Source organism: Aulonocara stuartgranti, assembly GCF_965226115.1.
Source record: "Aulonocara stuartgranti genome assembly, chromosome: 8".
Classification (NCBI taxonomy): domain Eukaryota; kingdom Metazoa; phylum Chordata; class Actinopteri; order Cichliformes; family Cichlidae; genus Aulonocara; species Aulonocara stuartgranti.
In genome coordinates, this window is record NC_138959.1 from 17,437,051 (window position 1) to 17,462,165 (window position 25,115).

The 25,115-nt window shown below is 38.8% G+C and overlaps 1 protein-coding gene across 1 annotated transcript; it reads right to left on the reverse strand.

Annotated features, from left to right (window-relative positions):
• Positions 1-484: 484 nt before the first annotated feature.
• Positions 485-25,038, reverse strand: LOC309712641 (transient receptor potential cation channel subfamily M member 4-like). Its single transcript, XM_082543602.1, has 27 exons — positions 23,681-25,038; positions 20,665-20,726; positions 20,399-20,576; positions 19,687-19,867; positions 18,003-18,172; positions 17,440-17,617; positions 16,854-16,918; positions 16,515-16,748; positions 13,721-13,823; positions 13,510-13,631; positions 13,092-13,388; positions 12,879-12,980; positions 12,640-12,768; positions 6,772-6,901; positions 6,457-6,602; positions 6,180-6,292; positions 5,991-6,104; positions 5,842-5,882; positions 5,518-5,750; positions 5,040-5,152; positions 4,600-4,732; positions 4,325-4,505; positions 3,979-4,138; positions 3,698-3,879; positions 3,212-3,344; positions 3,063-3,126; positions 485-2,192 (listed from the first exon to the last, which is right to left on the reverse strand). The coding sequence occupies exons 1-27, from the start codon at positions 23,765-23,767 to the stop codon at positions 2,079-2,081; spliced, it is 3,765 nt and encodes a 1,254-aa protein (XP_082399728.1). The 5' UTR covers positions 23,768-25,038; the 3' UTR covers positions 485-2,078.
• Between the last annotated feature and the right edge of the window lie 77 nt (positions 25,039-25,115).

The window sequence follows — 25,115 nt, forward strand, 5'->3', positions numbered from 1 at the left end:
GGAAAGCACTTTGAACATATGCTTACTTCCCAAAAATAGCATTTTTTTTAGGCTTCTTGTGTGTGTTTTTTTTTTAACTTTGGAGCCAGCAGGAGGAGAACAGTGTTATAAAGTCCACACTCACAGTGGCACAGTTAGCTACAATACTGCAGAGAGCAGCCAGGCTGAAAGCGATGACAGTGCCTCTCAGTGTGAGTTGCTCCTCCTCCGGTTATTGACAGGTGACGCAGCTATTTACAGTGAAGGCTCCTTCAATGGCTTGTTCCACTATGTGACCTTCAATGGAGCCATGGCAGACTGAAACTCAGCACCAGCATGCTTCTTTAACACTATCCATGATACTTATGTGCATAGTAGATCCAACTATTACAATCCCACATTGTGCACAGAATTAAAATGTATTTATTAATGACAAATAATAGGTTCTTTCATCAAGTTTACTAAAATGATCACATTCAAAAGTATTTTTATTATTATTCTTTATTCATTCAAATCTCATTGAGATTTAAATCTGTTTTTAAAGACACACCTGGCAAAGAGCGGAGACGAAGTTTCAGCAAATACACAAAGAAAAAGCTAAGTCCAGTCCAGACAGGTGAACACAAAAAGCAAACATTATTACAAGAGTGGTAATAAAAGCAGTCAAACTGGCCCAAAGAGCTCACACTTCTCACACTTTTTTAAATGGACTTAAACTCCCCCATCATGAGTCTGATAATCAGTTGTGCAGTCTGAACTTCTTATGTAGATTACTGCAGCACAAAGGGGACAGGATATTTTAAAATGTCTATTCACAACTCCATTCTGACCCTGGAGACAAACATTTGTATAATATTGTGAAAGCGTAGACTGGTTGTGGTTTTACATATACAGACACATGGCTTTTTTCTGGCTTTATTAGATAGGTGCAGTGAAGAGTTACAGGAAAGCAGAGTAAGGGGAAGACATGTGGCAAAGTGCTGCGGGTCAGATTTGATCCCAGGCCAGGTGCTCTCAGCCATATGGCATATGGTCACCTGCTCATCTCAGTGACCTAAACTGGTGCCCTCGACCAGACATTTTTAGATTAAAAAACAATTATATACAGAGATGGGGATATTCGGAAATGAGCACTTAGCAGCAGCATACAGAGAACAGTGATGTACATCATTTTCGCAACTAGTGATAAAACATAAAGCACAATAACAAACAGTATACAGCCTCTTTAGGTGCTGCCCTGGTATGTTTAAAAGGAGCAGATCACAGTAATGCAAAAAGGGAAGGAAAGGGAAAAGAAAATGAAACAAAGTAAGTTTAATGAGACTGAACAACGTCTAAGACTGCCTCAAGAAATTCAAGTGTTTGTACTAATCAAGTAGATGAACAATAGATAACTGTGTCATCTGCATAAAACGAGAATTCGAAAGAAACCTAGATTTTACCCTTGGTTTCTTTTCTTACCTACAAGTTACCTACTACGTTATGAAACCAGACAGACCTGACTGTCTGGAATGTATTTGCTCACTCTGCACTTTGATTTTGTGCCAAGAATTAGACAAGACAAGGAACCTTTTTTGTATAGTGCAGCCACGTGAAACAGGCATACATCATTCACTTCTAAGAATTTCTCTACAAGGACATAATAACTAGATAATGATCTAATAAAAAAAATCTCTGAAATTATTTAAATAATCCAAATATCAATACTTTGGTCTCATTTGTCCAAAAGGCATACCACATGAATTGTGGCAGGCTTTTTTAACCAAACTCTCAGCAACAAATTCCTTTGTTGTCATATTAAAAATAAATGTATTATACTGCATAAAAACTTGATTAAATAGAAAACAATAATGCAGACATAAAAATACGGCCCATATTTGCAGTGTAACGGAGCAAAAAAAAGTATTAACGTGCTCTCAATATGATCCCTGATAGACAACATCACAGAAAATCCGACTACAATGTAAAAGATTTAGTAAGCGCTTTTAAAACTAAAGCAGTGAAGATGACATGTTATCTGCTTACTTACTGCAATAAAACCCAAGTGAAAGCAGTGTGACTTTTTCAACTTGCAGGCTGTTTTGTAAGCAAAACTGATTTCATAAGTTCTGGGAAGTACCTCGTAACACAGGTAGGGCACGAGGAGGTTTGACTGTACTTCCTTGTGCTAAAGTATCCACAACCCAGTTGAGGACAGTTGAGTATTGCTCCATCTGAGAAGAAAGAGCAGAATATCAGAATATCATAAAAGTCCAGAATAGAATAGTTATTCTTAAATCTAAATGAAAACCAAGTGAGAAAAGGATGACTTATTTTTTATTGATATCAATAATGAATAATGGCAGATATATATGTGTTCAAGCTTTCGGTTTATTGCATGTCTTGTCTTTGTGTCTATAACAAAACACAAAAAAAGATTGAAATAATCTGTTTAATTTCAGTATTTATATCAAATAAATATTATGTAGTCCCATTTGAGCATTAACATAAAGTATTATTTTAATAATTGGAAAGCTCAGAGAGTAAAAATGTTTTTGTGCTTAAAGGTGTTTTGTCTCCTACTGGAGAAAATCATCTTGAATAAGGAAACTGCATCATCAAAGACACACATGAGGGCAGCAAAGCCTAGCTTAGCTTAGTTCAAAGACAGATGAAATAGAGACAGCTTGCCTGGCTCCATCTAGTGACCAAAATCCAACTACCAACTAAAACTAAAACTCACCTTTCATTTCTACAAGACCACAATTTGTCACTTTCTAACACTCTAATTAATGTGCAACCAAAACTATTGGCTGTTTTTTTCTCCAAAATATTAAATATGCATTACTTACCATCACCCACATTATCTCTGACCTCAGCCAGCAAACAACTTTGCATAAACCCAACTTAAACTGCCTTTCTGCTTTATAGTAGGTGTTTTCCCCCATGTTCCATCTTTCTGTCATTATACTCCCTAATCTCTATATAAAATACTTTGACTGTGCAGACATGCTCTTTCACAGCATTTCTACATATGTATGAGGAATGAGTCAAAGGGTATTAAATGACAAAGTAAGAGCTTCAGAAAAATGCTTCTGTTTTACCTGAGCCTGTAGTCTGTGTTCAAACTCTTTGCTTTCAGTCAGACGTTTAAGCACATCATCTACCCTATATCAAAAAAATAAACATTCTTCAGAATGATGGAGTCACAATTTCATTTTGCTGCTACAGTGGAGCAGGATGCTTTGCTCACTTTGCAGACATCCGTTTGAGCCTTTCTGAGTCGCTGCTTTTCTGGATCTTGTTTCGAGCAGTCAGGAAGTCTTCCTTCTGAATCGTTTCCCATGTTGATAATCTGTTCGCTGCCTTTGCTTCCAAGTCTAACACTGATAGAAAAGACAAAGGTTTGAATTGATTACCTTTCAACTCACTGTTTGTTTACATCGGTGCTAAGCTGAGGTCAGTTTGCAAATAAACAAAGAGCCCATTCTCATTTAGACAGTGCAATTTTTAGTGAGTAACTTAGTGATAACATGGCAGCAACTGATCAAAAAACCCCATAAAAACTCATTTGTGAACAACAACAACTGGAAGATATTTAACAAAGTATCCAATTCCAATTCAACTGTGGCTTTCTCACCTGTTACACTTATTATTTCAATATAATAAAGCAATAGCTTTATTAAATTAATAAATTTATTGTATTATTGTGAACTAAGACTCCTGATCCAATACTGACCAAAGTGGTGGATCTTTACAGAGGGCACTTTGTGGATGATCCTCTTGATAAAGACTTTGATGTGTGAGAGGATAATGAAAGGCGGAGCCAAAGAAGGACGGGAGTGATACTCGACAATCAGGTTGTAACGCTGGAACTTCCAGTAGGTGTCACTGTCTTCCTGCACTTTAGAGAAAGTGTAGCTGTGTGGATACAAGCAGATCAGAGCCACTGAGTCAAGTCAAACCATTCACAGTTTGTGAATGCAGTCAGAGAAACATAATGACAGACTGGTTCTTTACCTAAACATGGCAATGACTAGGTTGATGAGCAGGATGTTGGTGACCAGGAGATATACGACTAGCAGAATCACTACCAGCCAGTTACTATCCTGATTTCTACACGGCTCTTCACCGCTCTCAATCAAAGTCACATTGTCTGTGCAGTTTAGTACCCGTCCCACTGTCACAAAATAGAGATAAAAGGAGAAAGGTTAAAATAAGGGTTACAATAATAAAAAAATAACTAAATTTCTAATTGCTGTGATGAATTTTAAAAACCTGCAGTAGAAAAAAGCAGCATTTTAAAACTGATTTCAGTGTAATAACAATTTTCTTATTTTCATGCAAATTGCACAAACACTTGTACCATCCATCTCTTCCTCGATGGAAGAGCCGTATCCAAAGATGTGCAAGTATGGCATGTAGAAAACTCTCAGAAAAATGCGATTTGGATTTGGATCATAGTTGTAGATCAGAGCCTGATTGGCAACTCCGTACGCCAAGACCCACACGCCCAGGAAGAAGAGGAAGAAGAAGACATCCTTCATCTAAACAAGAGGAGGAAATTGTCATTTTGTTGCTCACATTGTATTATTAGACACATATTCCTGGTATAATTCCAACTGATGGTAACTTTCTCACCATATTTCCTACAATGATGAGTTTTGGTCCCAGCTGCTTGTGAATGGCAAAAATGTGAATGAGGCGAAGTGTGAAGACCATGTAGTCCAAACACAGGACATCTCGGCCAAATTCATGTGACCGGTGAAACATCCTGAAACACAAGCACAGCATCACTGAATCAGTGAGGCAGCAGCACCACCTGGTGGCAAACCTGTAAATTAACCAGTAACATTTGGTTGTTAACTGAGGAAATGTTTTAAATTTAAGTGACTAAAAACTAAGTATTAAAAAAATTATTTGAGACACACTTAAGAAGCCAAACAAGTACCACAAAACGAATACTGTGATTTCTTAAATGTTACAATCATGCAATGACAAACTAAACTGTATGTAGTGTTGTGAAAAGTTTTTGATGAGCAATCTAAGATTAAGATATCATTTTTATATCTTGTCCATACCTGCAAATCAGTCCGACAATGAACAGGCTGATGGCAGTGAGATCACATTTATTCCACACATCCTGAATGTAGAGTCTGAAACTTTGACTCCAGGTCGTCCCCAAAAACAGCGTCTTGAAGAAGATGAAAAAAAATAAACTTAACAGATCGTCAGAAAACAAAAACTACAATAATAAAAACTATCAACATACTTTAGTATGATAATAGTTTTTATATACCTGCCTATACATGCACCTTGAAGCGTATTAATTTTGTTTATTTATTTTTGTGTCCATCTTCAATTTAATGCTTGTGAGACGACAGCATGTTAACCACTGTGTTCCAATGACACACATATTGTCTCTTTCTACTATGTGCAATTAAAAAGAAAAGATTTCAATTAAGTGCATATTGCTGCATTCAGTTGTTCACTTCACATTATATACAGTTAAACATTTTGGCGAACAAAGTTCTAAGTAAGATGTCTCTCTTCACTCACCTGTCGGATCTCCTCACAAACGAGGGTGAATACCCAGAAGTACAACACACACTCAGTGGCAGCTGGACCTGAGGGGGGTGGGGGCTTGAAATCCACCAACAGCACGTAGGCGAAAAGCAAGAGAAACAGGAAGTACATCAGGACGTTGCCCAGAAATGAGGTGACCGGTGCAAACCAGAACTGACGCCAGCGTGACACTGTGAATGGACTTTGTGGCAGTCGTTGGGGTACGCCTGTATCAAAGATTATAAACATAGATAAGCAGGTGACTAAAAATGACAGCATATGGAGCAAGAATCAGATGACTCTTTGAACAGGACTCACCTTTAATGGCATCACTCTTTTGACCTTCGGAGTCAACTTCACTGAGATATTAAAAAAAACATTTTAAAGTAAATTAGTAGACTAATGCAAATAAATAACAAACTGATGTTTTACAGATTAATACTGTAGAGTGCAGGTAGAAATATTACTGCTGCTTGATGTCAGAGAAAGAGAAGACAGTGTTCCCATAGTGACTGTCAGTGTCCTGATCCAGCTCATCCTCAAAAAGCATCCTCTCTTCCTCTTGCTGATCGTATTGATTCCTGCGGGGAAAAAAGTGGCAAATGTTTAAAAAAATATTAAAAAATAATTTACAAACCTTAAATTAAAAATTTTACCTGAAAGAGATGAGGTTGGTGTAGCAGAGGATGGGGCAGAAGAACACGAGCAGAAGCTTCCAGATCTCTGTGTTCCTCTTCATATCACCCCACCAGATCTGGGACAACAGAGACTGGAAGAGCACAGAAAAGCAGTCCTTATCCATCAACAGCAGCTCACCGGCTCAACATGAAGTGTTGTGTTATTTTACAAATATCATGCTATATTTCCTTTGTAAAATTCATCTGATTCATCTTTGAAATCATGACAACAACATGAATTAAAGATAAGACACACCTGTACACCATCATTACTGAAGAAACGCCGAGCATCAGAGCTCACACCCATCTGAAGACAGGTGCTGTGACCCCAGACAGGAGACTTTCTAATCAGCAGGCTGAAAGAGCGGTTTTCATCACTGCGATAGCAAGAGCTGAAAATATCTGAGGTAAAGTAGACACAAGACACATGACAAAGAGTTAGATAGGTTTGTTATTATTGTGTTACATAAGCTTTTAAAAGGAAAAATCAAAGGGCTCTTTGTGAAATGGTTTTGAAATATCTAATTATTATAACATCAACAGTAGCAGACAGTTGTAGTTATTGTCTCACCATGAGCCAGGTTCTCAAACTTCTGGGCCAGTTCTTTCATGGAGAGTTTGGTTTCAGTCTCATCCTCCCGTTTGGACAGTTCTCTGAGTATCTTACAGCCACCAAGAGCACTCAGGACTGCCTCACCTGCCTGGAAAGCAAGCAATTATATATTTTCTGATTGTTTTTCTTAGAGGAACACTTTGAAAACTCATTAGATTTCAATAGGGAAAAACTCATATCTGTATTGATTTGGACTGAGTAATGTGTTAGGAATGAAAGGACGCCAAAATGTTTGATGGAAATAAAAATTATTAACTGAATTTAAAGAAAATGTGTCCAGGGAGACAGGATCCTAGGTTAGCATGGGGACCACTCAGTGGTATCAATTCCTTCATCCTCCAGTAACTGCCAGTTTATAATCACCATATTATCCACTGCACCAGCATAACATCTGATAATGAGTCCAAGGATATCATCCCAATACCTAAAGGTAGTAGGGCTGTCACGATTAGTCAACTAGTCATGATTACGGCGACTATCAAAATCGTTGACGACTTATTAAATAGTCGATGCATCGTTTGAAGCTTTGCAAGATCCTGAAAGACGCAGGAATAAGTAGGATTCAAGAGTGTAAGCTGCCGTTACACCCCAAAGAAGAAGAAGAAGCAGTCCCCAAGATCGTAGCTGTGTCCAAATTCAGGGTCCGCATCCTTCGGAGGCCGCATTTGTAGGCCGATTACGTTACAGCATCGCGATGAAGGCTGTCCAAATTCAAAGATGCTTCCAAATGCGGCCGAAAAATGCGTCCTTCATTTCCCCAGATTTGAAAGTGTCACTACCCGATCTGTAGCGGAAGGGAATCAGGTCAGGTGTATCCTTCATGGCCCAGCATATCCCAGAATTCATAGCGCGGCCTAGTTTCCAACAATGGCGACAGCTACTTAGTTTAAATATTACTCTAATTATTCTTTCTGGATCACAAAATAAACTTTTAAGATATTTTCAGTTTATTAAGACAACACATATTTGCAAAAGCGCTCTGACGTTTTCGGAGACGTCTGTTACCCACCAGCTTGATAGCTAGCCGGGGTTCAAGGCTCACTAGAGCCGGTGAGAACAGCGAACTCTTGGCAAATCATTTTCAGACCCCCGCGATCTTTGGCTACTCAGGTTAAACATGATATATAAGTCACTTAGATAATTTAAAAATGTTATTGTTTGGCTTTTTTCAGTGTTTTATTTGTTCCTGAGTAAATCGGTTTGGCTGAGATTAGTTAAGTTATAGTTTTCACACAGCTGAATAAACATCAAACAGAGAACTGATTAAACAGAAGTATGGGATGGTCGCAAATTTACTCCAATGTCCTGTTATATTTTAGGGAGCAAAGAGCAGACGGCTGAGTTTATTAAACGCCACCAAGAGAATCTGCAAATTTCATTAAAATTTCATAAACTATCAACTTGTCTTTGTTTTTAGTCAGCACATACCTTAAAAACTTCAAGCTGTAAGCTAATGATAGTTATATAAGAGCAGATGCATGCTGGTGCACTAAGCTGTACGTTTCACGTCCAATGGATGATGATCTGATTAGTCGACTAATCGCAAAAATAATCGGTGACTAGTCGACTATCAAAATAATCATTTGTGGCAGTCCTAAAAGGTAGTAAGTGCAGTAAGTGCTGAATATATCAACTATCGACGATGGCTCAGATCGTTTTTACAAGGGCGATTTATTTATTTACTTGCCCATGAGTAAGTTTGCTAATAATGATGGAGCTAATGGAAGCTGTCAACAGAAAAATATAATAATAATAGCGCTGTTTTAAAAGCCCCCTCTTTCATCTGCGAGCAAATGCACCTTCCTTAGTGTGCGCCCCAATTCAGAGATTCATTTACCCAAACACATAACCGAAAGAAAGGCAGTAGCCTATGTTCAGAAAAAGAAAAAAAAAACATATGCAAGTTAGTTGTATTTGAGTCCTTTGCTCACACTATGTCTGCACAAGCGGCACATCGCTTTGGTTACATCATTAGGTTTACTTCTTTCTTCCGGTGTCAAGCCAAAGAAATCCCAAATTGGCGACTTTATATTTTTTTTAGCAATTAGTTCACCCATGTTTGGACTTTTTCTGTGTTGTAAGCACGCAAATCAGTCCATGCATGATTACATTGCTCCGCCCATCAAAAAGTCTGTGCATGCGCGAATATAATTCACACTGTCGATTATTTGATTGACAATTGTAGGTTGGAAATTTTTTACATAACGCCCAACCCTACTGCCTAGCCTGTAGAGGTTTGTGCATCCCTCCATAAATATGACTCCTTAGACCACCTGCTCTCATCTGTGAAAAGCAGGGCACCAGTGGTATTCTATGGCAAAAGCCAAATTGCCAACCAAGAGTGCAGGGGCCACTGGAGTATGTTGGAGCCACCCTCATGAAGTTTGTGGTCAGCTGGAGGTCATTTAGGGCCCCAAAACAGCCTCAAAGCATAATGTTTCCTCCTCTCTGCTCAACTGTGGTTATTAGTGGTGCAACGGATCAAAAATCTCACGGTTCTGATCGGATCACGGTTTTAAGTCACGGATCGGATCAATTTTTGGATCAGCAAAAATAGAAAAAAAAAGACAAAAATTTGACTCGGCATTTACTTACTCAAGTACTTTTTGTCTATTAAAAAACGTTCAACAGAAGACTCATTCCACGCACTTATATAAAAACAAATTAAGGTGCAATATGGACATTGTGGACCATGCTGGGCATCCTCTCCATCCTCTGCACACGGACATAAACAACCAGAGGAGTCTGTTCAGTGAGAGGTTGCTTCTCCCAAAGTCAAGGACCAGCAGACTTAAAAAGTCCTTTGTCCCACACACCATTAAACTGTTTAACTCCTCGCTGGAGGGGAGAGAGAGGGGAAACGGGGACAAAGGAGGGGGGGAACAAGTAAGCTGTAGTGTCTTTTCACTGTGCAATAGTTTTTGTTAATATCCAACGGTGTAATAGACTCACAATACTTGAAATGTGCCACACCCTTGTATTCTTATTCCTATTTATTCTATTTATCCATTTTGTATACTCTGTATTTATATATTTGTATATATGGTATATTTCTGCTCACATTCTGCAACTTCTGTCGGTGCTGTGCTACTGGAAACTGAATTTCCCGAAGGAACCCACCCGAGGGATAAATAAAGGTTCATCTAATCTAATGTCTATACAGCCACCCCTGTAATCTACAGGGGTGGCTGTAGCTCAGGTGGCAGAGCAGGTCAGCCACTAATCAGAAGGTCGGTGGTTCGATCCCAGGCTGCCTCCTGGCTGCGTGCCAAATATCCTTGGGCAAGATACTAACTCCGTGTTTGCCTACTGGTAGTGGTCAGTGGTGGCGCCAGTGTCCGGCAGCCTCGTCAGTGCGCCCCAGGACAGCTGTGGCTACAATTTAGCTTGCAATCGCCAGTGTGTGAATGTGTGTGTGAATGACTGAATGTAGTGTGAAGCGCTTTGGGGTCCTTAGGGACTAGAAAAGCGCTATACAAATGCAGGCCATTTACCAATGTAATCTATAGGGCAGTACAGGGATTTGTATCTACCACTCCGCTGTGATATAACAAGCAGTCACGGTCACGTGGCTTTCCGTTGCCCTGGAGGTCCACCCATTAGTAGTTAGGGCAACAGAAGATGCCTGGGACAGTTCATCCATAACTTTAAACTTTTCCTGCTCATACATGCTTGGAACGATCTTGTCACACTGAAGTGGACGCGCAATGGGATATCATAGCGTGGCTCAAGCACGTTCATCACAGTTTAAATCCCTTGTTTTGCACAACAGAATACGGCCTCCCATCTGCAGCTAAACACCCCAATAGCTTTTGTAATAGCTTTAGCCCGGTCGGATTGGGCAGCAAAGGGCTGCTTAAATGCTAGCGCTAGCGCTGGCCATAACTACTGATTGACAGACCCACCACACCACCATACACATACTTTTTTTTTCTTTTTCAAATCTTCGGATCACGTGCGTACCGAACCATGGAGTGGGATCGGTTCGGATTTCGGATCAATCCGTTGCACCACTAGTAGTTCTTTGGGCAATGAACAGCATTTTTCTTCCTCGAAACAAAGCTCAAATCAGATGGCTTTTGATTTTATCTGACCGCAGCACTTTCTTCCAAGCCTTCTCTGAATCATTTAGATGTTCCCTTTTAAATTAATATAGGTCTATACAGCACCTTATTGAGCTGGAACCTTCCAGGTGCTGCAAGAGTTCAATCCATAATAGCCTAGCATCTTTTCAATAGTGTTATTGGTGATTGTAATCCCAACTGGCTTCACATTATTAACAAGCTCCTCCTGTGTAGTTTTAGGCTTTTCATGATCATCTTCAACCCATAGAGTAGATTTTGCATGGAGCCATACCAAGGACAGATTACAGTCATTTTGTTTCTTTCTTTTTTAAAAAAAAAAAATAATGGCACCAACAGCTGTTACTATCCAGTCTTTAAGTCTGACATCATTAGCCGTGCCTGGTCCCAAACTCTGTTGCAGGTCCCTAAGTCCAACGATCACTGCGGCATCACTGAGAGTTAAAAACTGTCTAAATCCTTTCATCTTTAATAGGATGATCAGTGTTGCTGCTTTACCAGGTGTAACAATTAAGTTAGAGTTAGAAGTTAGCTCACTAGTTTCCATCTAAATATAATATACCAGGTTCTGACTGAGGGATTTCTGAAACAAATTAAGACGTACAGCTCTGTTATCATTTCCGACATAAATGAAGACAGGAAAGTAAACACCAGTGACATTTGTAGGGTTACTGAAGTTTGGCTAGCTATATATAATGATGTGCTACGTGAACGCTAGCGACACAGCTATGTTAGTATAATATAAACAGTGAAGTTGGAGAATGAACGCTAACTTTGTTCCACTCAATAAAAGTTAACGTTAGGGTTCCCGAAGGTTCGGGACAAACTTTATTTTATTACTGCTAATAATTTTAAAGCTCAGTTTTTAAAACCTTAAGATGTAATTACAGCCCAGCCCATGCAGCAGTATATTGATAACTAACTTGTGGATGGATTAGCTCAGTTGTTCTCCTGCCTGAAGTTTGGTCCATTTACAGCATCCTGCCATGTGATTGCATTTGTCCCTAGCCATCGTGAACCCTCACGTTAACTTTTATCGAGTGGAAAAAAGTTAGCGTTCTTCCTCCAGCTTCGCTGGGTTTATGTTATGCTAACATAGCTGTGTCTAAGTCAGAACATGGTACAGTATATCATGTTTAGGTGGAAACTAGCGAGCTAACCTCCTGCTAATTGCTAACTCCGTTAAATTGAATAATTTCTGCTTTCATGGATGTCTGAATGTTAAACTTAACTGTTAAAGCAGCAACACTGATCATTCTATTAAACATGAAAGAATTTAGACAGTTTTTAACTCTCAGTGATGCTGCAGTGTTCGTTTGACTTTGGGACCTGAAGCGGAGTTTGAACCCAGATTATTCCACGAGGCTCCAGACTACGGTAGCCGTAATGTTCCGACAATCCATTAAGCGGTGCAGCTTCGTAGCACCAAAGTCACACTAAAACATTTTTGACAGATTTTTGAGCACCGTGTGCCACATAAAATTGGTTCAAGGTCAGTAAGAACAACCAGAATTCATACATAAGGCGCAGTGGATTACAGGGCACACTATCGATTTTTGAGAAAATTAAGGGATTGTAAGTGCGCCTTTTAGCCCAAAAATGCGGCACCCTAAAAAGTAAAGACTGTTAATTTTTTTGGGAAGTGAGCAAATTTACAACTTCAGCAGGGGGCTCAAAAATTATCTCCCCCCCCCCCCCCCCCCCCAAGTAAATTACTTCTTGAAGTTTGTCTCAGAGCCTATACCATCTCCCAGAAGAAAAGGGCCATCTCACTGCGGTTCTGCAGTACAGCCCAGAGGAAGAGTGAAGCCCAGGGATGGGGGCAACGCTGCTGGTGATATTTGGAACCTCCATGCAGAACCTTAGTGGCACGCTGGGATGAATAAAAAAAAGAATAAAAATACCTATTATCAGGTCAAATGTAAAAGAGAGATACTGTCACTACAAGTACACTGCCTGCTTATTCTAAAAAGTTCAGAATACCTTCATGGCTGTCCTTTTGAATGAAGATGACTGTAAGCCTAAAGCTTTATAGTAGAAAGGCTGGCAGGCATCACCCATTAAGTGTTTCAGGACCCCTGACACCTGAGGAAACAGGTGGATGGAACAGTAAGCACAAGGATATGTTTTTGGAATTGTTTCACATTCTTTCTGGATCTGCTTGAGCATAACCTCGTATTAGATTAGAAAACTCACCTCAAACAGGGTAAACTCCCTCCTTGGTCTGCTCTGATTGTTATCTGCTGCCACTTTTGAGGATGAATTCTGTTGTTCTGATGGTGAGTGACGCTCCGCCATTGCCAGCCGCTCTGCTAGGCAGCGCTGTAGCAGCTGATATAGTAAGCTCCCATCTGGCACAGAGCGATAGAGGCTTTCCAGCTTTCCATAGGTTAAGTAGTCCACAATGTTCAAACCATTTTCAGTGAAAAGCCGAACAAACTGGGGCTTGTCATTGATCAGCGCATCTGTCATTGAGTCTTCCAAATCTTCGTACTGTTTAATTGGAGGAAGGAGATCATGTTTTAAGGCAGGTCAATATTTATAATGCCAAATAATCACATTTAAACTGACTTATCTGTCAAACTTGATATTACACATCTGTTCCCCTCCTCACCTTCCACTGGATGTCGCCATTGAAGAGTTCACTCTTGGCAATGTCAACCCTGTTCCACGTTACTGCTAACTTCAGCTCATCACTATAAGGGTTTGCCTCAACTAATGCGCGCTGCTTACTTGCTAAAAAAGACAAATACAAAAAAATTTAATTAAGGATAAAAAGGGGTTGCAGCTGTTATGATGTATAATTATGGTCTACTTATACATACCTCCCACAAGTGTTTTAAGCAGGACTGTGTCAAAGTCATTTGGACTCTCATGCTCTCCGTGGTACACCGTAATCAAACCTCTATTCTGGTAAATTCTAAAAGCCTGGAAAAGGAAACAGGAATGTTGGAAAACAGTTGCAAGATGACAGGGACAAGATGTAGGAGATGAAGTACATTCCACAGATGTTATAGCACCTGCTTGAAAGCATCTCTCATGTCAGTCAGTTTTATGCAGTCTCTGTAACTTTTCTGGCTAATGATTTCAAAGCAGAGCAGAGCAAAAAAAACAAACAAACAAAAAAATCTAACCATAAATAACTAACACACATGCCAAAATGGGTTACCTCCAGAGTTCAGCATCTGGAGAGTGAAACGGTAGAGATTTCTTCATGTGTGATAATGCTGCCTGCCCATTGCAACTTTTGACCAGACTTTAGGACTAGGATTTATTATACTTTTTATGCTATTTTGGCAAGCTGTGAGCTTGTGGAGATTTTGCTTCTTCAGTTGGCAAACAGTTCTGGATTTTTTAAATACAGGTTTTGATATTTATTCTATTTTTGTATTCCTCCCTGGTCATACTGGGGTATGATTTTATTGTTTTTATTCATGTTTGATTGAAAGCAAACAATTTTTAGAACTTTTATAAAAACAAGATTTTCTTGATGCTCTAAACCCATTCAGAAGAGTCTTTTTGCTCCACTTTGACCACAGTTCCTTTATTTTCACCTATGATGTCACTTTTTTGATTCACATTCAACAATAATAGATTTATCTATTTTCAGCACAACTATACTTACACTATTGCAATTTAGATTAAGGTTATACAATTATTGACATCATTATATAGGAGCTGCTTGGTAAGTGGCTCAGTTCTGTTATTACCTCTGGTAGTGGATCAGGAAACAGAGCTGCAAAATGCAAAACTGCCTGTTTCTACTTAATAACATATAAATAACCTATTAAAACTAACTTCCAGACATGTGGTCATTACCTGGCAATATATCTGGTAGTTTCTGGATAATAAGCAGAAAACAGAGCTGCAAAATGCAAAGCTGTCTGTTTTTATTTAATAACACATTAATAACATAATAAAGCTAATGTAAAGAAGTGTAATAATTACCTGTCAATATTGCTGGTAGCTGCCTGTTTCTATTTAATAACATATTAAATGCAGGATTCATACGTCTTTTTTTCCAGGGTCAAATTCAAGGTCTTTTTAAGCACTTTCAAAGTCCATTTTCAAGTTTTTCCAGCACATTACCAAAAACATGTTTCACTTCGCATCACCTCAGTAAGACCATGTGAAAATAAAAAGAAATCACCCTGGGTTGACTTAAACACCTTTATTCCTCCTTTGTTAAAACAGGTTGACTAATATGAATGCAGTGTATAAACTCAAAACACACATTTCACTTAAAAATTAAGATGTGCAAATGTAAACAAATCAACTTGTTAGAGATATTCACCTACTGTTGAAAAAAACAAAACAAGAACACCACAAAAATAATACACAGCAAGCCCAAATTATTAACTCTTCTTATCAGATATTGATGCTTCTTTCTTATGTGAAACATTTATATACAAAAACACATACATGTGTCTCATGTCTCAGTGGCTGATAGTCATCTTCAGGCCTCAGCGTGAGCTTGAAGCCATTTACAATGTTTATGGTGTTTATTGTGTAGGTGCTCACAATAAACAGATTTTGAATGAAAGCCGGGGAACTTCGGTAGCACAAAAAATGTGTCTATTCTTTGTGCCCAAATGGATGATATTACCATTATTTCCCCCTAGGTGTTGCCAAAGGCACCGAGTTAATACCTGAAAAAGCTGCACCAATACACAGAGATATAAACAATATTCTATTTACTTGGTGATAACTTCGCTTTTGAGCCTTAAGTTGGCTAGTTATGTATCGGGCTAATGTTTAAAGCTTTGTCTTGAGGGAAGTAACTCCATACTAAGTAATGTTAGCTAAGTTCACACTATATTCCATAAATCACCATGTCATAACTAAATGCTATATTAGCGCTGCAGTATTGCATCACACTCAGTGCATTTCAATCATTTCACCAGCGAGTTTGATAGCTAGCAAAATAATAAAAATAATTTTAAAAATTAACATGTGTAACGTACACGTAGTCGAAAATTGCTTACAAGGACTCGGCTATCATGTGACTCGAGAATGCAAACTCAACCATTGTCGTTTTCCATCAAATATTCGTTAAAACGACAACCTCCAGGCATGTTAATTTTACTCATTCTATTTCTCTATCTGATAAGAAAACTATTCAGGTACAGCAAAATACAGTTACACTTTCAAGCAATTTTAAGCACCACATCTGAAATTCAAGCACTTTCAAACCCTGAAAAGACAATATTAAAATTCAAGCATTGTAAAGCTTTCAAGCACCCGAATGAACCCTGTAATAGCCAGTTAATAACCTTTTAAAACAACCTTAAGAATAGTAATGACTACCAGGAAATACCTGTGGCAGTTTCTATGTAATAAGCGGCATTTTAATACCATGGTCATATGAATACATTAGATTTGCAGAAGAGTTTAGAAGACCCTCTTTCACGGCACAGTTATTTATTATGTTCATTATGCTTTCATGTAAATTTCAGGGAACTATTACTCAACTGTAACCACAGTTGCTACCATGATATTACTTGGATATTAAGTGGTTATTACTTATAATATATGTAATAGTTATTAACGAGGTGTAATAAAAGGGGCTACCGAAAATCTTTACTCCAACTCTTGCAAAGTAAAAGCCTCAGCACTCACCTGTTCAACTAGTTTGTCGGTTTGTACTTCCGAAGGAAAATGCTTCTTAAACCGTTCTGCCACTCTGTCTTTAAGATCCACGCTGGGACCCGCCTCACTGTTGCCTTCACCAGAGGACGGCACAGCTGGAGCTGAAGACAGGTTCTCCAAGATATCACTCAGGAAATCAGCCAAGCCTCCTGAGCCAGCCAGAACCAGCCAGGGGATGGAGTTTTTCAGAGAGAGATCCATTCTCTGACAGGCGTTACAAAAACCACGAACGAAATATTTACACAATTTGAATATCAAGTCGCAACATGTTTTGTGATTATCAGTCAACATATAAAGCAGAGACTGTACCTTTAGCATGTCTGCATCCCCTGATATCAGCATACAAACAACAGGGATGTCAATGCTGCCACTTCCTTTAAAAAGATACAACAATTTTTAACACGTTCCAATCTTGGTAAAATGTTTTTACTAACTTAATGAGAGTGGCACAGCAACTAACAAAGATACAGATGGCGCACCCTGTGATTTTTTTTTTTACTTGATTAAACATTGGCAACACAGTGGTTAGCAATGTTGCGTTAAAGTAAGAAGGTCCTGTGTTTGAATCCACCATTTGACTAGGACCTTCTTATGTGGCATTTGTATGTTTGCATGGGTTCTCTCTAGGTGCTCCAGTTTCCTTTCACAGTCCAAAGACATGCAGTTAGTGGGGTTAGGACTAACTGGTGATTCGAAATTGCCCAAAAGTGTGAATGTGAGTCCAAATTGTTCTCTTTGTGCTAGCCCTGCCCTTGTGACAGACTGGTGACCTGTACAGGGTGTACCTGTTACGCCCTGTACAGTAACTAGGATAGGCTCATAAATGGTCAACCACTGTCAAAATAAGTATTATAATTCTTAAAATAATATTTTATTTTATAGTGCCATCTCTCACCTAATATGCCTGTGCGCTGGTGGGAAATGTATTCCTCCAGTCTGGCTCTGAAACTCCTCTCTCCTCCTCTGCGGCCCACACTCCCATCATCCACCAGCAGGAAGGCCTGGTAGTTGTTGTCCAGTGAGCAGGAGTCCTGTGATATGTTTTGGACATAGTACCTTGCAGGAAAGCTTCCCTGCAAAGGAAGGAAACCAGTTATTCCAGTGTTTCTTCCTGGCCTTGATCAGTTTCCACGGTGTCTTAAAGGCATGAAACTTGCACATCCTTTTGGTGTGTTTTTATTGGAGATGCAAAGTTTGGTCCCAAGATTATCCAGATGAATCACAATTAGCATACATTTACCTGACCTTGAGCACTCAAAGATTAGGTCCACATAGTCTTATTAATTTGAAATTAGTGCCCATGAAATATAAGCATTATATGATTATGGACAGCTAATATTAAAACATTCAAAAAAATAAATATAATCAAATCTTTAAGCAAGATTTACAGTAAAAGATTGTATAGTAAAAGTTAACAAGATATTCTTAATGCTTTGAGAAATGTGTAAACTGTACTACCTGAGGGTTGACCAGCTGCTCTCGTTTTTCCACTACGCCCCACGGAGCAATGCCCAACGCTACCACCTTATTGAGAGAGACTGAAGATGCCGCAGCTGCATGATCTCTCACTGCCTGTCCAACACACCGACCAAGCCTTTCGCGCAGACCTGTAGTTAATATCCATGCACCTGGGTGGAACAGATTAAAAATCGGTGTGAGAAAGCATTAGTCACTGCTTGGATTTGGGGTCAAAGATATAATAAAGAGAAGTTATTCTGATAGTGGTAAGTCCTTTCATCATTTCCTCCTTCAGCTGGTTCCTCTAGTTTAAGTAACAAATGGGGGACAGAATGAAAAGCACTGGCTAGGTCCAGGAAGAAGACATGGAGGTCTTTTCCTTCCCTTTTAGCAGACTGGGTTTGATGCTATACGATCAGACCTGGTCTATGTGTGTTCTAATCATCCCCCAGACCCTGGTATACCGGCCTTCTGCACTGACATGTCAGTCAGACTGTTGAGAATGTTTGAGGCATCTTTTCCCTTGGATATCATCACACCCCCTACACATTGCAATGTTTTTGGGAGGATTCACTTTGTTCAGACCAGTTTCATTTGTTTTCAGAGAAATTTTTTTACATAGCAACCATGGACGTCCATTGGAGGTGACCGATGTTTTCTTTTTTCTTGGCCGGTTTGTCCTAAACTTTGTGCTCGATAAGAGTAGATCAGATGACCCTATCTAGTTTCTTCTCCACTGTTATTCTGAGTTTTCCCACAATTTTGGTCAGGTCTGCGCTGACTGATGCCCGTTCTTTCTTATTACAGGATTTTGGCCACTCCACTTGGTGTTGGTAATCTTGGATGCTCTTTTCCAAAGTTAAATTCTGCTGCTGAGTTTCATTTGTATTATTTGACCATGTCAGGTAAAGATCAGGACCTGGCCTTGTTTATTTCAAAAACTTCAACCACCTTTTACGTATTTTGAGGCTTGATGTTGATATATCCTTATTCCGTAAACATAAGCATGTTTGAACTACAGCAGAAGTTGTTAGCATGGCGACTGATCTTCTGAGACTACATTTTTTCACGCTCAAACCACCATGAGTATGTTCAAGAAAGACCTGGCAGCATCATTTGTTAGATAGATATGTCTACTGTTTTGAGAGAGGGACTGACAGCGTTAATTTTTATTAAACCTGCCACTGTGCTAGTATTCATGGCCCTGCATCTGAAGTCTCTGATTGTGTTGTTCTGAACTCTATTGTAAATGTTTAAAACATAGAACAACAAGAGGCAAAATAAAAACATGAACCATCATTCAAAACAACAAAAAAAAAAAAACAAGCTCATAATTCTCCTTTATTGGCTTCTCTTCATTGGCTTCCTATTAAATCCAGTTGTTGTGATTTGGCACCATCTAAATGAAATTGAACTGAATAGTTCGTACTTCAATATATGACTATATCAAGACAGCCTATATAGTTTTATAGTCTTAAAAATAAAGGAAGTCCACTTAAGACACATTTTTAGATTTTTTTTTTTTTTTTAAATGTCATTGAGAAAATTATGACAGCTTCTGCTAAGCAAACAGCACACACATATTCTAGACACACGGTGAACATCACACATGAGTTTGTCAGGAAGACTGTCATAGCAGCATTTGATGTGATGATTTTCATCTATCCTTGCCTAAAGTTTTTACCTGTTCTTTGTGACGCTTTCACCAGTCCCTGTCTGAGGATCTCCCGCACCCAGGTCTTTATCTGTGTCCTGCTATTTCCACCCACAACAGAAACAACCAGGTTGGGTGGAGGAAGACCCCAGTGGGTTGTCAATATGTTGTACACAAAAAAAGGCTCAGTGCTCCATGACAGACGCAGGAACTAAGTTTAGAGATTTGACAGATTCAGAGGAACAAGCACATGTCAGCAATGCACAGGATTTAAGAAGTAATGAAAGTAATAAAAGTAATGAACAAAGGATGCTCAAATAAATATGACATCTGATCAGTACAGATTTTGTTTGCTCATTTGCACACCACAACTCAGGGTTTGTCTGGATATTTATTTCAATCACCTTTACAGGCATTGCTTTTTAGAACATGCAAACATATTCAAATACTTTAAGGCTCTAGAGCAGGGGTGGCCAACTCCAGGCATCGAGAGCCGGTGACCTGCAGGTTTTAGATGTGACCTTGATCCAACACAGCTGATTTAACTTACTAAATTATCTCCTCAACACTTCTTGAAGTTCTTCAGAGGCCTGCTAATGATCTAATCATTTGATTCAGGTGTGTTGACCCAGGGTGCTATCTAAAACAGGACACTGGCTCTCGAGGCCTGGAGTTGCCCACCCCTGCTCTAGAGATATAGAATTGTGCAAAAAAAAAGAAAAAGAAAAATAAATCCACCCACATAGCTGTGCCTCTTGCTGGCCCCTGCAAATTGCACCTCTCCAAATGCATCAGTTGGTTGTTCAGAGGAGTGCTGCACACTTTCCCAGTGGTTCACAATTGCAGCGCTGAAATAGTCTCCAAGAGCCACAGAGGCATGGTCATTTCTCGCAGCCCCACACTGACACAATGCACCATTACTGAGAGAGGTGGAGGGATAAAAACATCACTGTGAGAACTGACTCAAAATACAGACATGTCACTATCAAAAGACAGAGGTCACAGTACCTGACAGAATCTTCTACAAAGGTGCTGCACACTCTTTTTTTGATGGTTTTGGGGATCCAACTCTGAAAGCAGTTTTTTTAACAGTGATCAATAATGGTCAGGGAATTAGGGATCATTGACCCTTGATGCTCACTCATCAATAAAAACAAATATCTATCTACATCTATATCTATCTGTGCTATGACAGAGATTAAGAAAAACTGTAAAGCTGGGTTTAACTCCCACCAGTTGCACGCTTGCACAGATGTTGCATGACAGGTTTTTCCAAGAAGTTTGGCAGTGGGTCACTGCCGTTACTTGGAACTTCAAGCGGAGAAACTTCCAAGTATAGTTTTAACTTCAACTCAATAAAAAAGAAAAAACAACCTTAACCCTTTAACCCATGTATCATACAGGGCACCTGGACTTATTTGGTAATTTTGTCTGTAAAATGGTCACAAATCATACTATAAGTGAATGTTTTTCGGTTCACAATAACCTCAGCTTTCAATATATATTATAATATAATATATACAGAAATATATATATACATACATATAATAAAATGATCAGTGTAGTTGCTGTACGAGGTGTAACAATTAGGTCTAACATCCAGGCATCCTTGATAACAGAATTTATGAAATTTAACGGAGTTCAAAGTTAGCTCGCTAGTTTCAATCTAAAGATGATATACCACGTTCTGACTGAGGGATTTCTAAAAAATTAAAACGTACAGCTCAGCTATAGCTTTTGACATAAATAAAGACAGAAAACTAAACAGTAGCGCCGTTTGTAGAGTTATTGAAGTTGGGCTACCGATGCACGCTTTTTTCCCCAAGTACCATCTCTTGGCGTCTGGGCGCAATCGGTCGCGATACAGCCCTTTGTCTTTTGCGCTGATTTTAAGCATGGTTCTGACAGTCCTGCTTCCAACACAATTTGTTTTGATTTGTGGCCTTCTGTCATGGCGTCGCGATCCCACAATGCACTGCGGCGTGACGTCAACTCCAAAGCCCTAAATAATAATGTGCTTGTCAAAAAAGTTCAACCAGTGGCTGCAAAGGGACTTGTCTTTGAAAGGTAGAGTGTTAATTACTAAAGCTGAAGGGATATCCCGATTAACATATGCTGCTCTCTCCTTACATCTGGATAAGAAAATTAGTAAGGATATTGACCATATGCTCTTTAATTTTATATGGAAAAACCGTACGCATTATATTAGAAAAACTGTTGTGATGAATAAGTACGAATCAGGTGGGCTTAACGTCTTAGACTTTTCTACTTTAAATAACACTTTCAAAATTAATTGGGCTAAACATTTTCTTAAAAACCCTACCTCTATCTGGAACTTTATACCATATCATATTTTCTCTCGTTTTGGTGGCTTTAATTTTATTTTAAATTGTAATTACAATGGTGAGAAACTCCCTGTAAAGCTTTCATCCTTCCATAAGCAGGTCCTCTTAGCGTGGACCCTCATTTATAAACACAACTTCTCACCTCACAAATACCTTATCTGGAACAACAGAGATATTTTATATAACAATAAATCACTTTTCCTGGAAACTTGGATCCAAAATGGGATCCTATTGGTGGCTCAGCTGGTTAGTAAAGAGGGACAACTACTTACTTATGACGATTTTATTACACTATATAATTTTCCAATCAGTGTTCAGGAATTCTCAATGGTGCTTGGTGCCATACCCTCAGGGACTTTAATGTTATATAAAAACACTGAAAGCTCGATCTCTACCTCAGTCACTCTCTCTGATCCAGCTGAGTCACCAATAGGAAAAAGTCACCACAGGAACTTGGTAACAGCAATAAGAGAATACGTAGTTTATTCCAAGAAGATATCGTCTCTTTCCCATATATAATATATCTTATTGGAACCGATTTGTTCCAGATATCAAGTGGAAGACACTCTGGATGGTCCCCCATAAATATTTGATTGTAAATAAGGTGAAAGAAGTATCATTTAAAATTCTACATAAATGTTATCCAGCCAGTCACTACATGGTAAAATTTAAAAGGGACATAAATACTAATTGTACTTTCTGTGGGGATCATCCAGAAACTGTGACACATCTCTTTTGGTACTGTTCTTTTACACAGAGATTCTGGAAGGAATTTAGCAGGTCTGTTATTGTCCATATTTTAAGGGAGTTTTCTTTACGATGGGAAAATGTTTTGTTCTGTTTCTTTAAGTTCCCCAAGAAGTATGATAAATGTTTTTTTATGATAAATTTGTTAATACTTTTAGCTAAATTTTTTATCCATAAATGTAAGTTTACTAACAAAACACCATATTTCTGTCATTATTTTAAGGATGTGGAAATGTACATACAATCAATATCAGACTCCACCAACAAAAAGGCTCTCAAAACAATATATGTATGTGAATTTTTGCGTGTATTCTTATAATTGTTATCTTTTTCTTTTACCCTTGGCTTTTTGTGTTCATGTTCTGTTGTTTTGTATACTTTATCTGTTTGTATGTTGTATACTCATTGTTTGTTAAATAAAGTTTTTAAAAAAATAAATAAAATAATGTGCTTGTCACTACCCGATCGGTACCCCGCATGCGCAAATCTTACGTCACTTCCTCTCTTTGCCAACATTGCGACATTCAATGGTTAGCATGATATAAACACATTAGCACAGCAAAGCTGTAGATGAACGCTAACTTTTTTCCACTCGACAAAAGTTAACCCGACGGTTACCAATGGCAGGGGACAAATGCAATTGCATGGCAGGAGCCTGTAAACGGATCAAACTTAAGTCTGGAGAACAACTAAGATAACCCATCCACAATACGAGGTTACACATTCATTTACTGCTGAATGGGCTGGGCTGTAGGTAGATCGTAAGGTTTTAAAAACTGAGCTGAAAATGTAAAATGGGTTGGCAGCCGTGGTAAATGGGTTAAGGTAACTGTGAATTTTTTGTTGGTCGATTTTGAGGTAATTTTTTTTGCTAACATGCCACCATGATATCACAACAACAGCTGGAACGATTTTAAGGAAAGCTGACCCACCTGGCTCTTCTTGTTTTCACAGGTATTGTCTGTGTTGTCACCTCCTCCCCCTTCTCTACCTCCTTCTTCTGGTCCTGTGTTTTTCATGTTTCCTGTTCTGTCATTCTCAGTGAGAAATTTGTGCAGAAGAACTAAAACATTTTCTTTCTGACCATTGCCCCACTATTGAAACCCTATCCCCTGCCGCTGCAGTCTCTCAGTGTGCACAAAGAAAACTAGGTGCAGCCAGCACACAGGCAAGGGTGTGGTTACACAGATATATTCCCTCCTAACTATGAAAACAGGAAGAGCCAGTCAGTAGAACAAACTCCACAGCCTTGGAGTCTGAGCTGGGTCTGAGCTGCAATATTTTTTGCAATACTTCCTCATCCCCTTATCACTCAGTGGTGTCTGATGGGGTGAAAGGGAATACCTTCAGTAACAGATTTAAAAACCACTGAAGCTTGTGTTCTCTGAATGTTACTGGAGCTCAAAAATACAATGCATTCTGTAGAGAGCTTATGTGTCTGCGCTGTGCTCACTGAAAAAGCCAGATGATTTTTATCCTTCACTGTGTTGTCTTCATAGTGCTTGTTAAAAATAACACAGCATCCATTTATCTCTTGCGAGCTACCGCCCCAAACATTTTATTAACACCATTCATCCAGTCACGCCACAGACCAGTCTTCTTTTATGTGCTCCCCTGGAGGCATTCATGAGCTTTCTTAAATACAGTGCCCCCTGCTGGTAAACCTTATCATTACATTAACATCTACATATCAACACATTCACCAATGCCTTTTCTGTATTGTGACGAATTTTGAAACCCAAGTTAAACTTCATATTTATAATTGCCCGGCAAATGATTACTTGCTGTAGCTGTTTTACCACTATTTCAAGAATGCTTCAGATAATAGGAGATTGGACATTGGTCTATAACTAACCAAGACATCAAATCATTGCATTGCTTATTTACACTTTATACACTTTTTTGAAATTGGGGATGTGTCATGTGCTGATAGGTAAAAAGAGTGTGCATTGTCCCTTTCACATAACTGTAAATGTATAGCAGGACCCATTAGCTAACTAGGTTAGTACTAGGCTACAAATAGAAGTATACAGCAACCCCGTCTGTGTCCAAAAGAAACAAACCCTGCCTTTTAGCAACTGCGACTGACATCCAATGATACACCTGCAGCCAGGCTAGTTATTATTACTAATTAAATGCTTAAAAATTGTTGAAATAGGGTTATTATTTTGTATTTCTAGTAAACATTTATTTATTATTAGGTATGAAAATGTTATACTTAAAGAACAAGAATGCAGACATACCAATACAACTCATATATTTAAAGTGTAACTGAACTGAATAAAAGTATTGTGATGCTCATAATGTAACTCTACAGATTACATCAGAATACTTTTTAAAATTCCGTACGTATGTATGTATGTATGT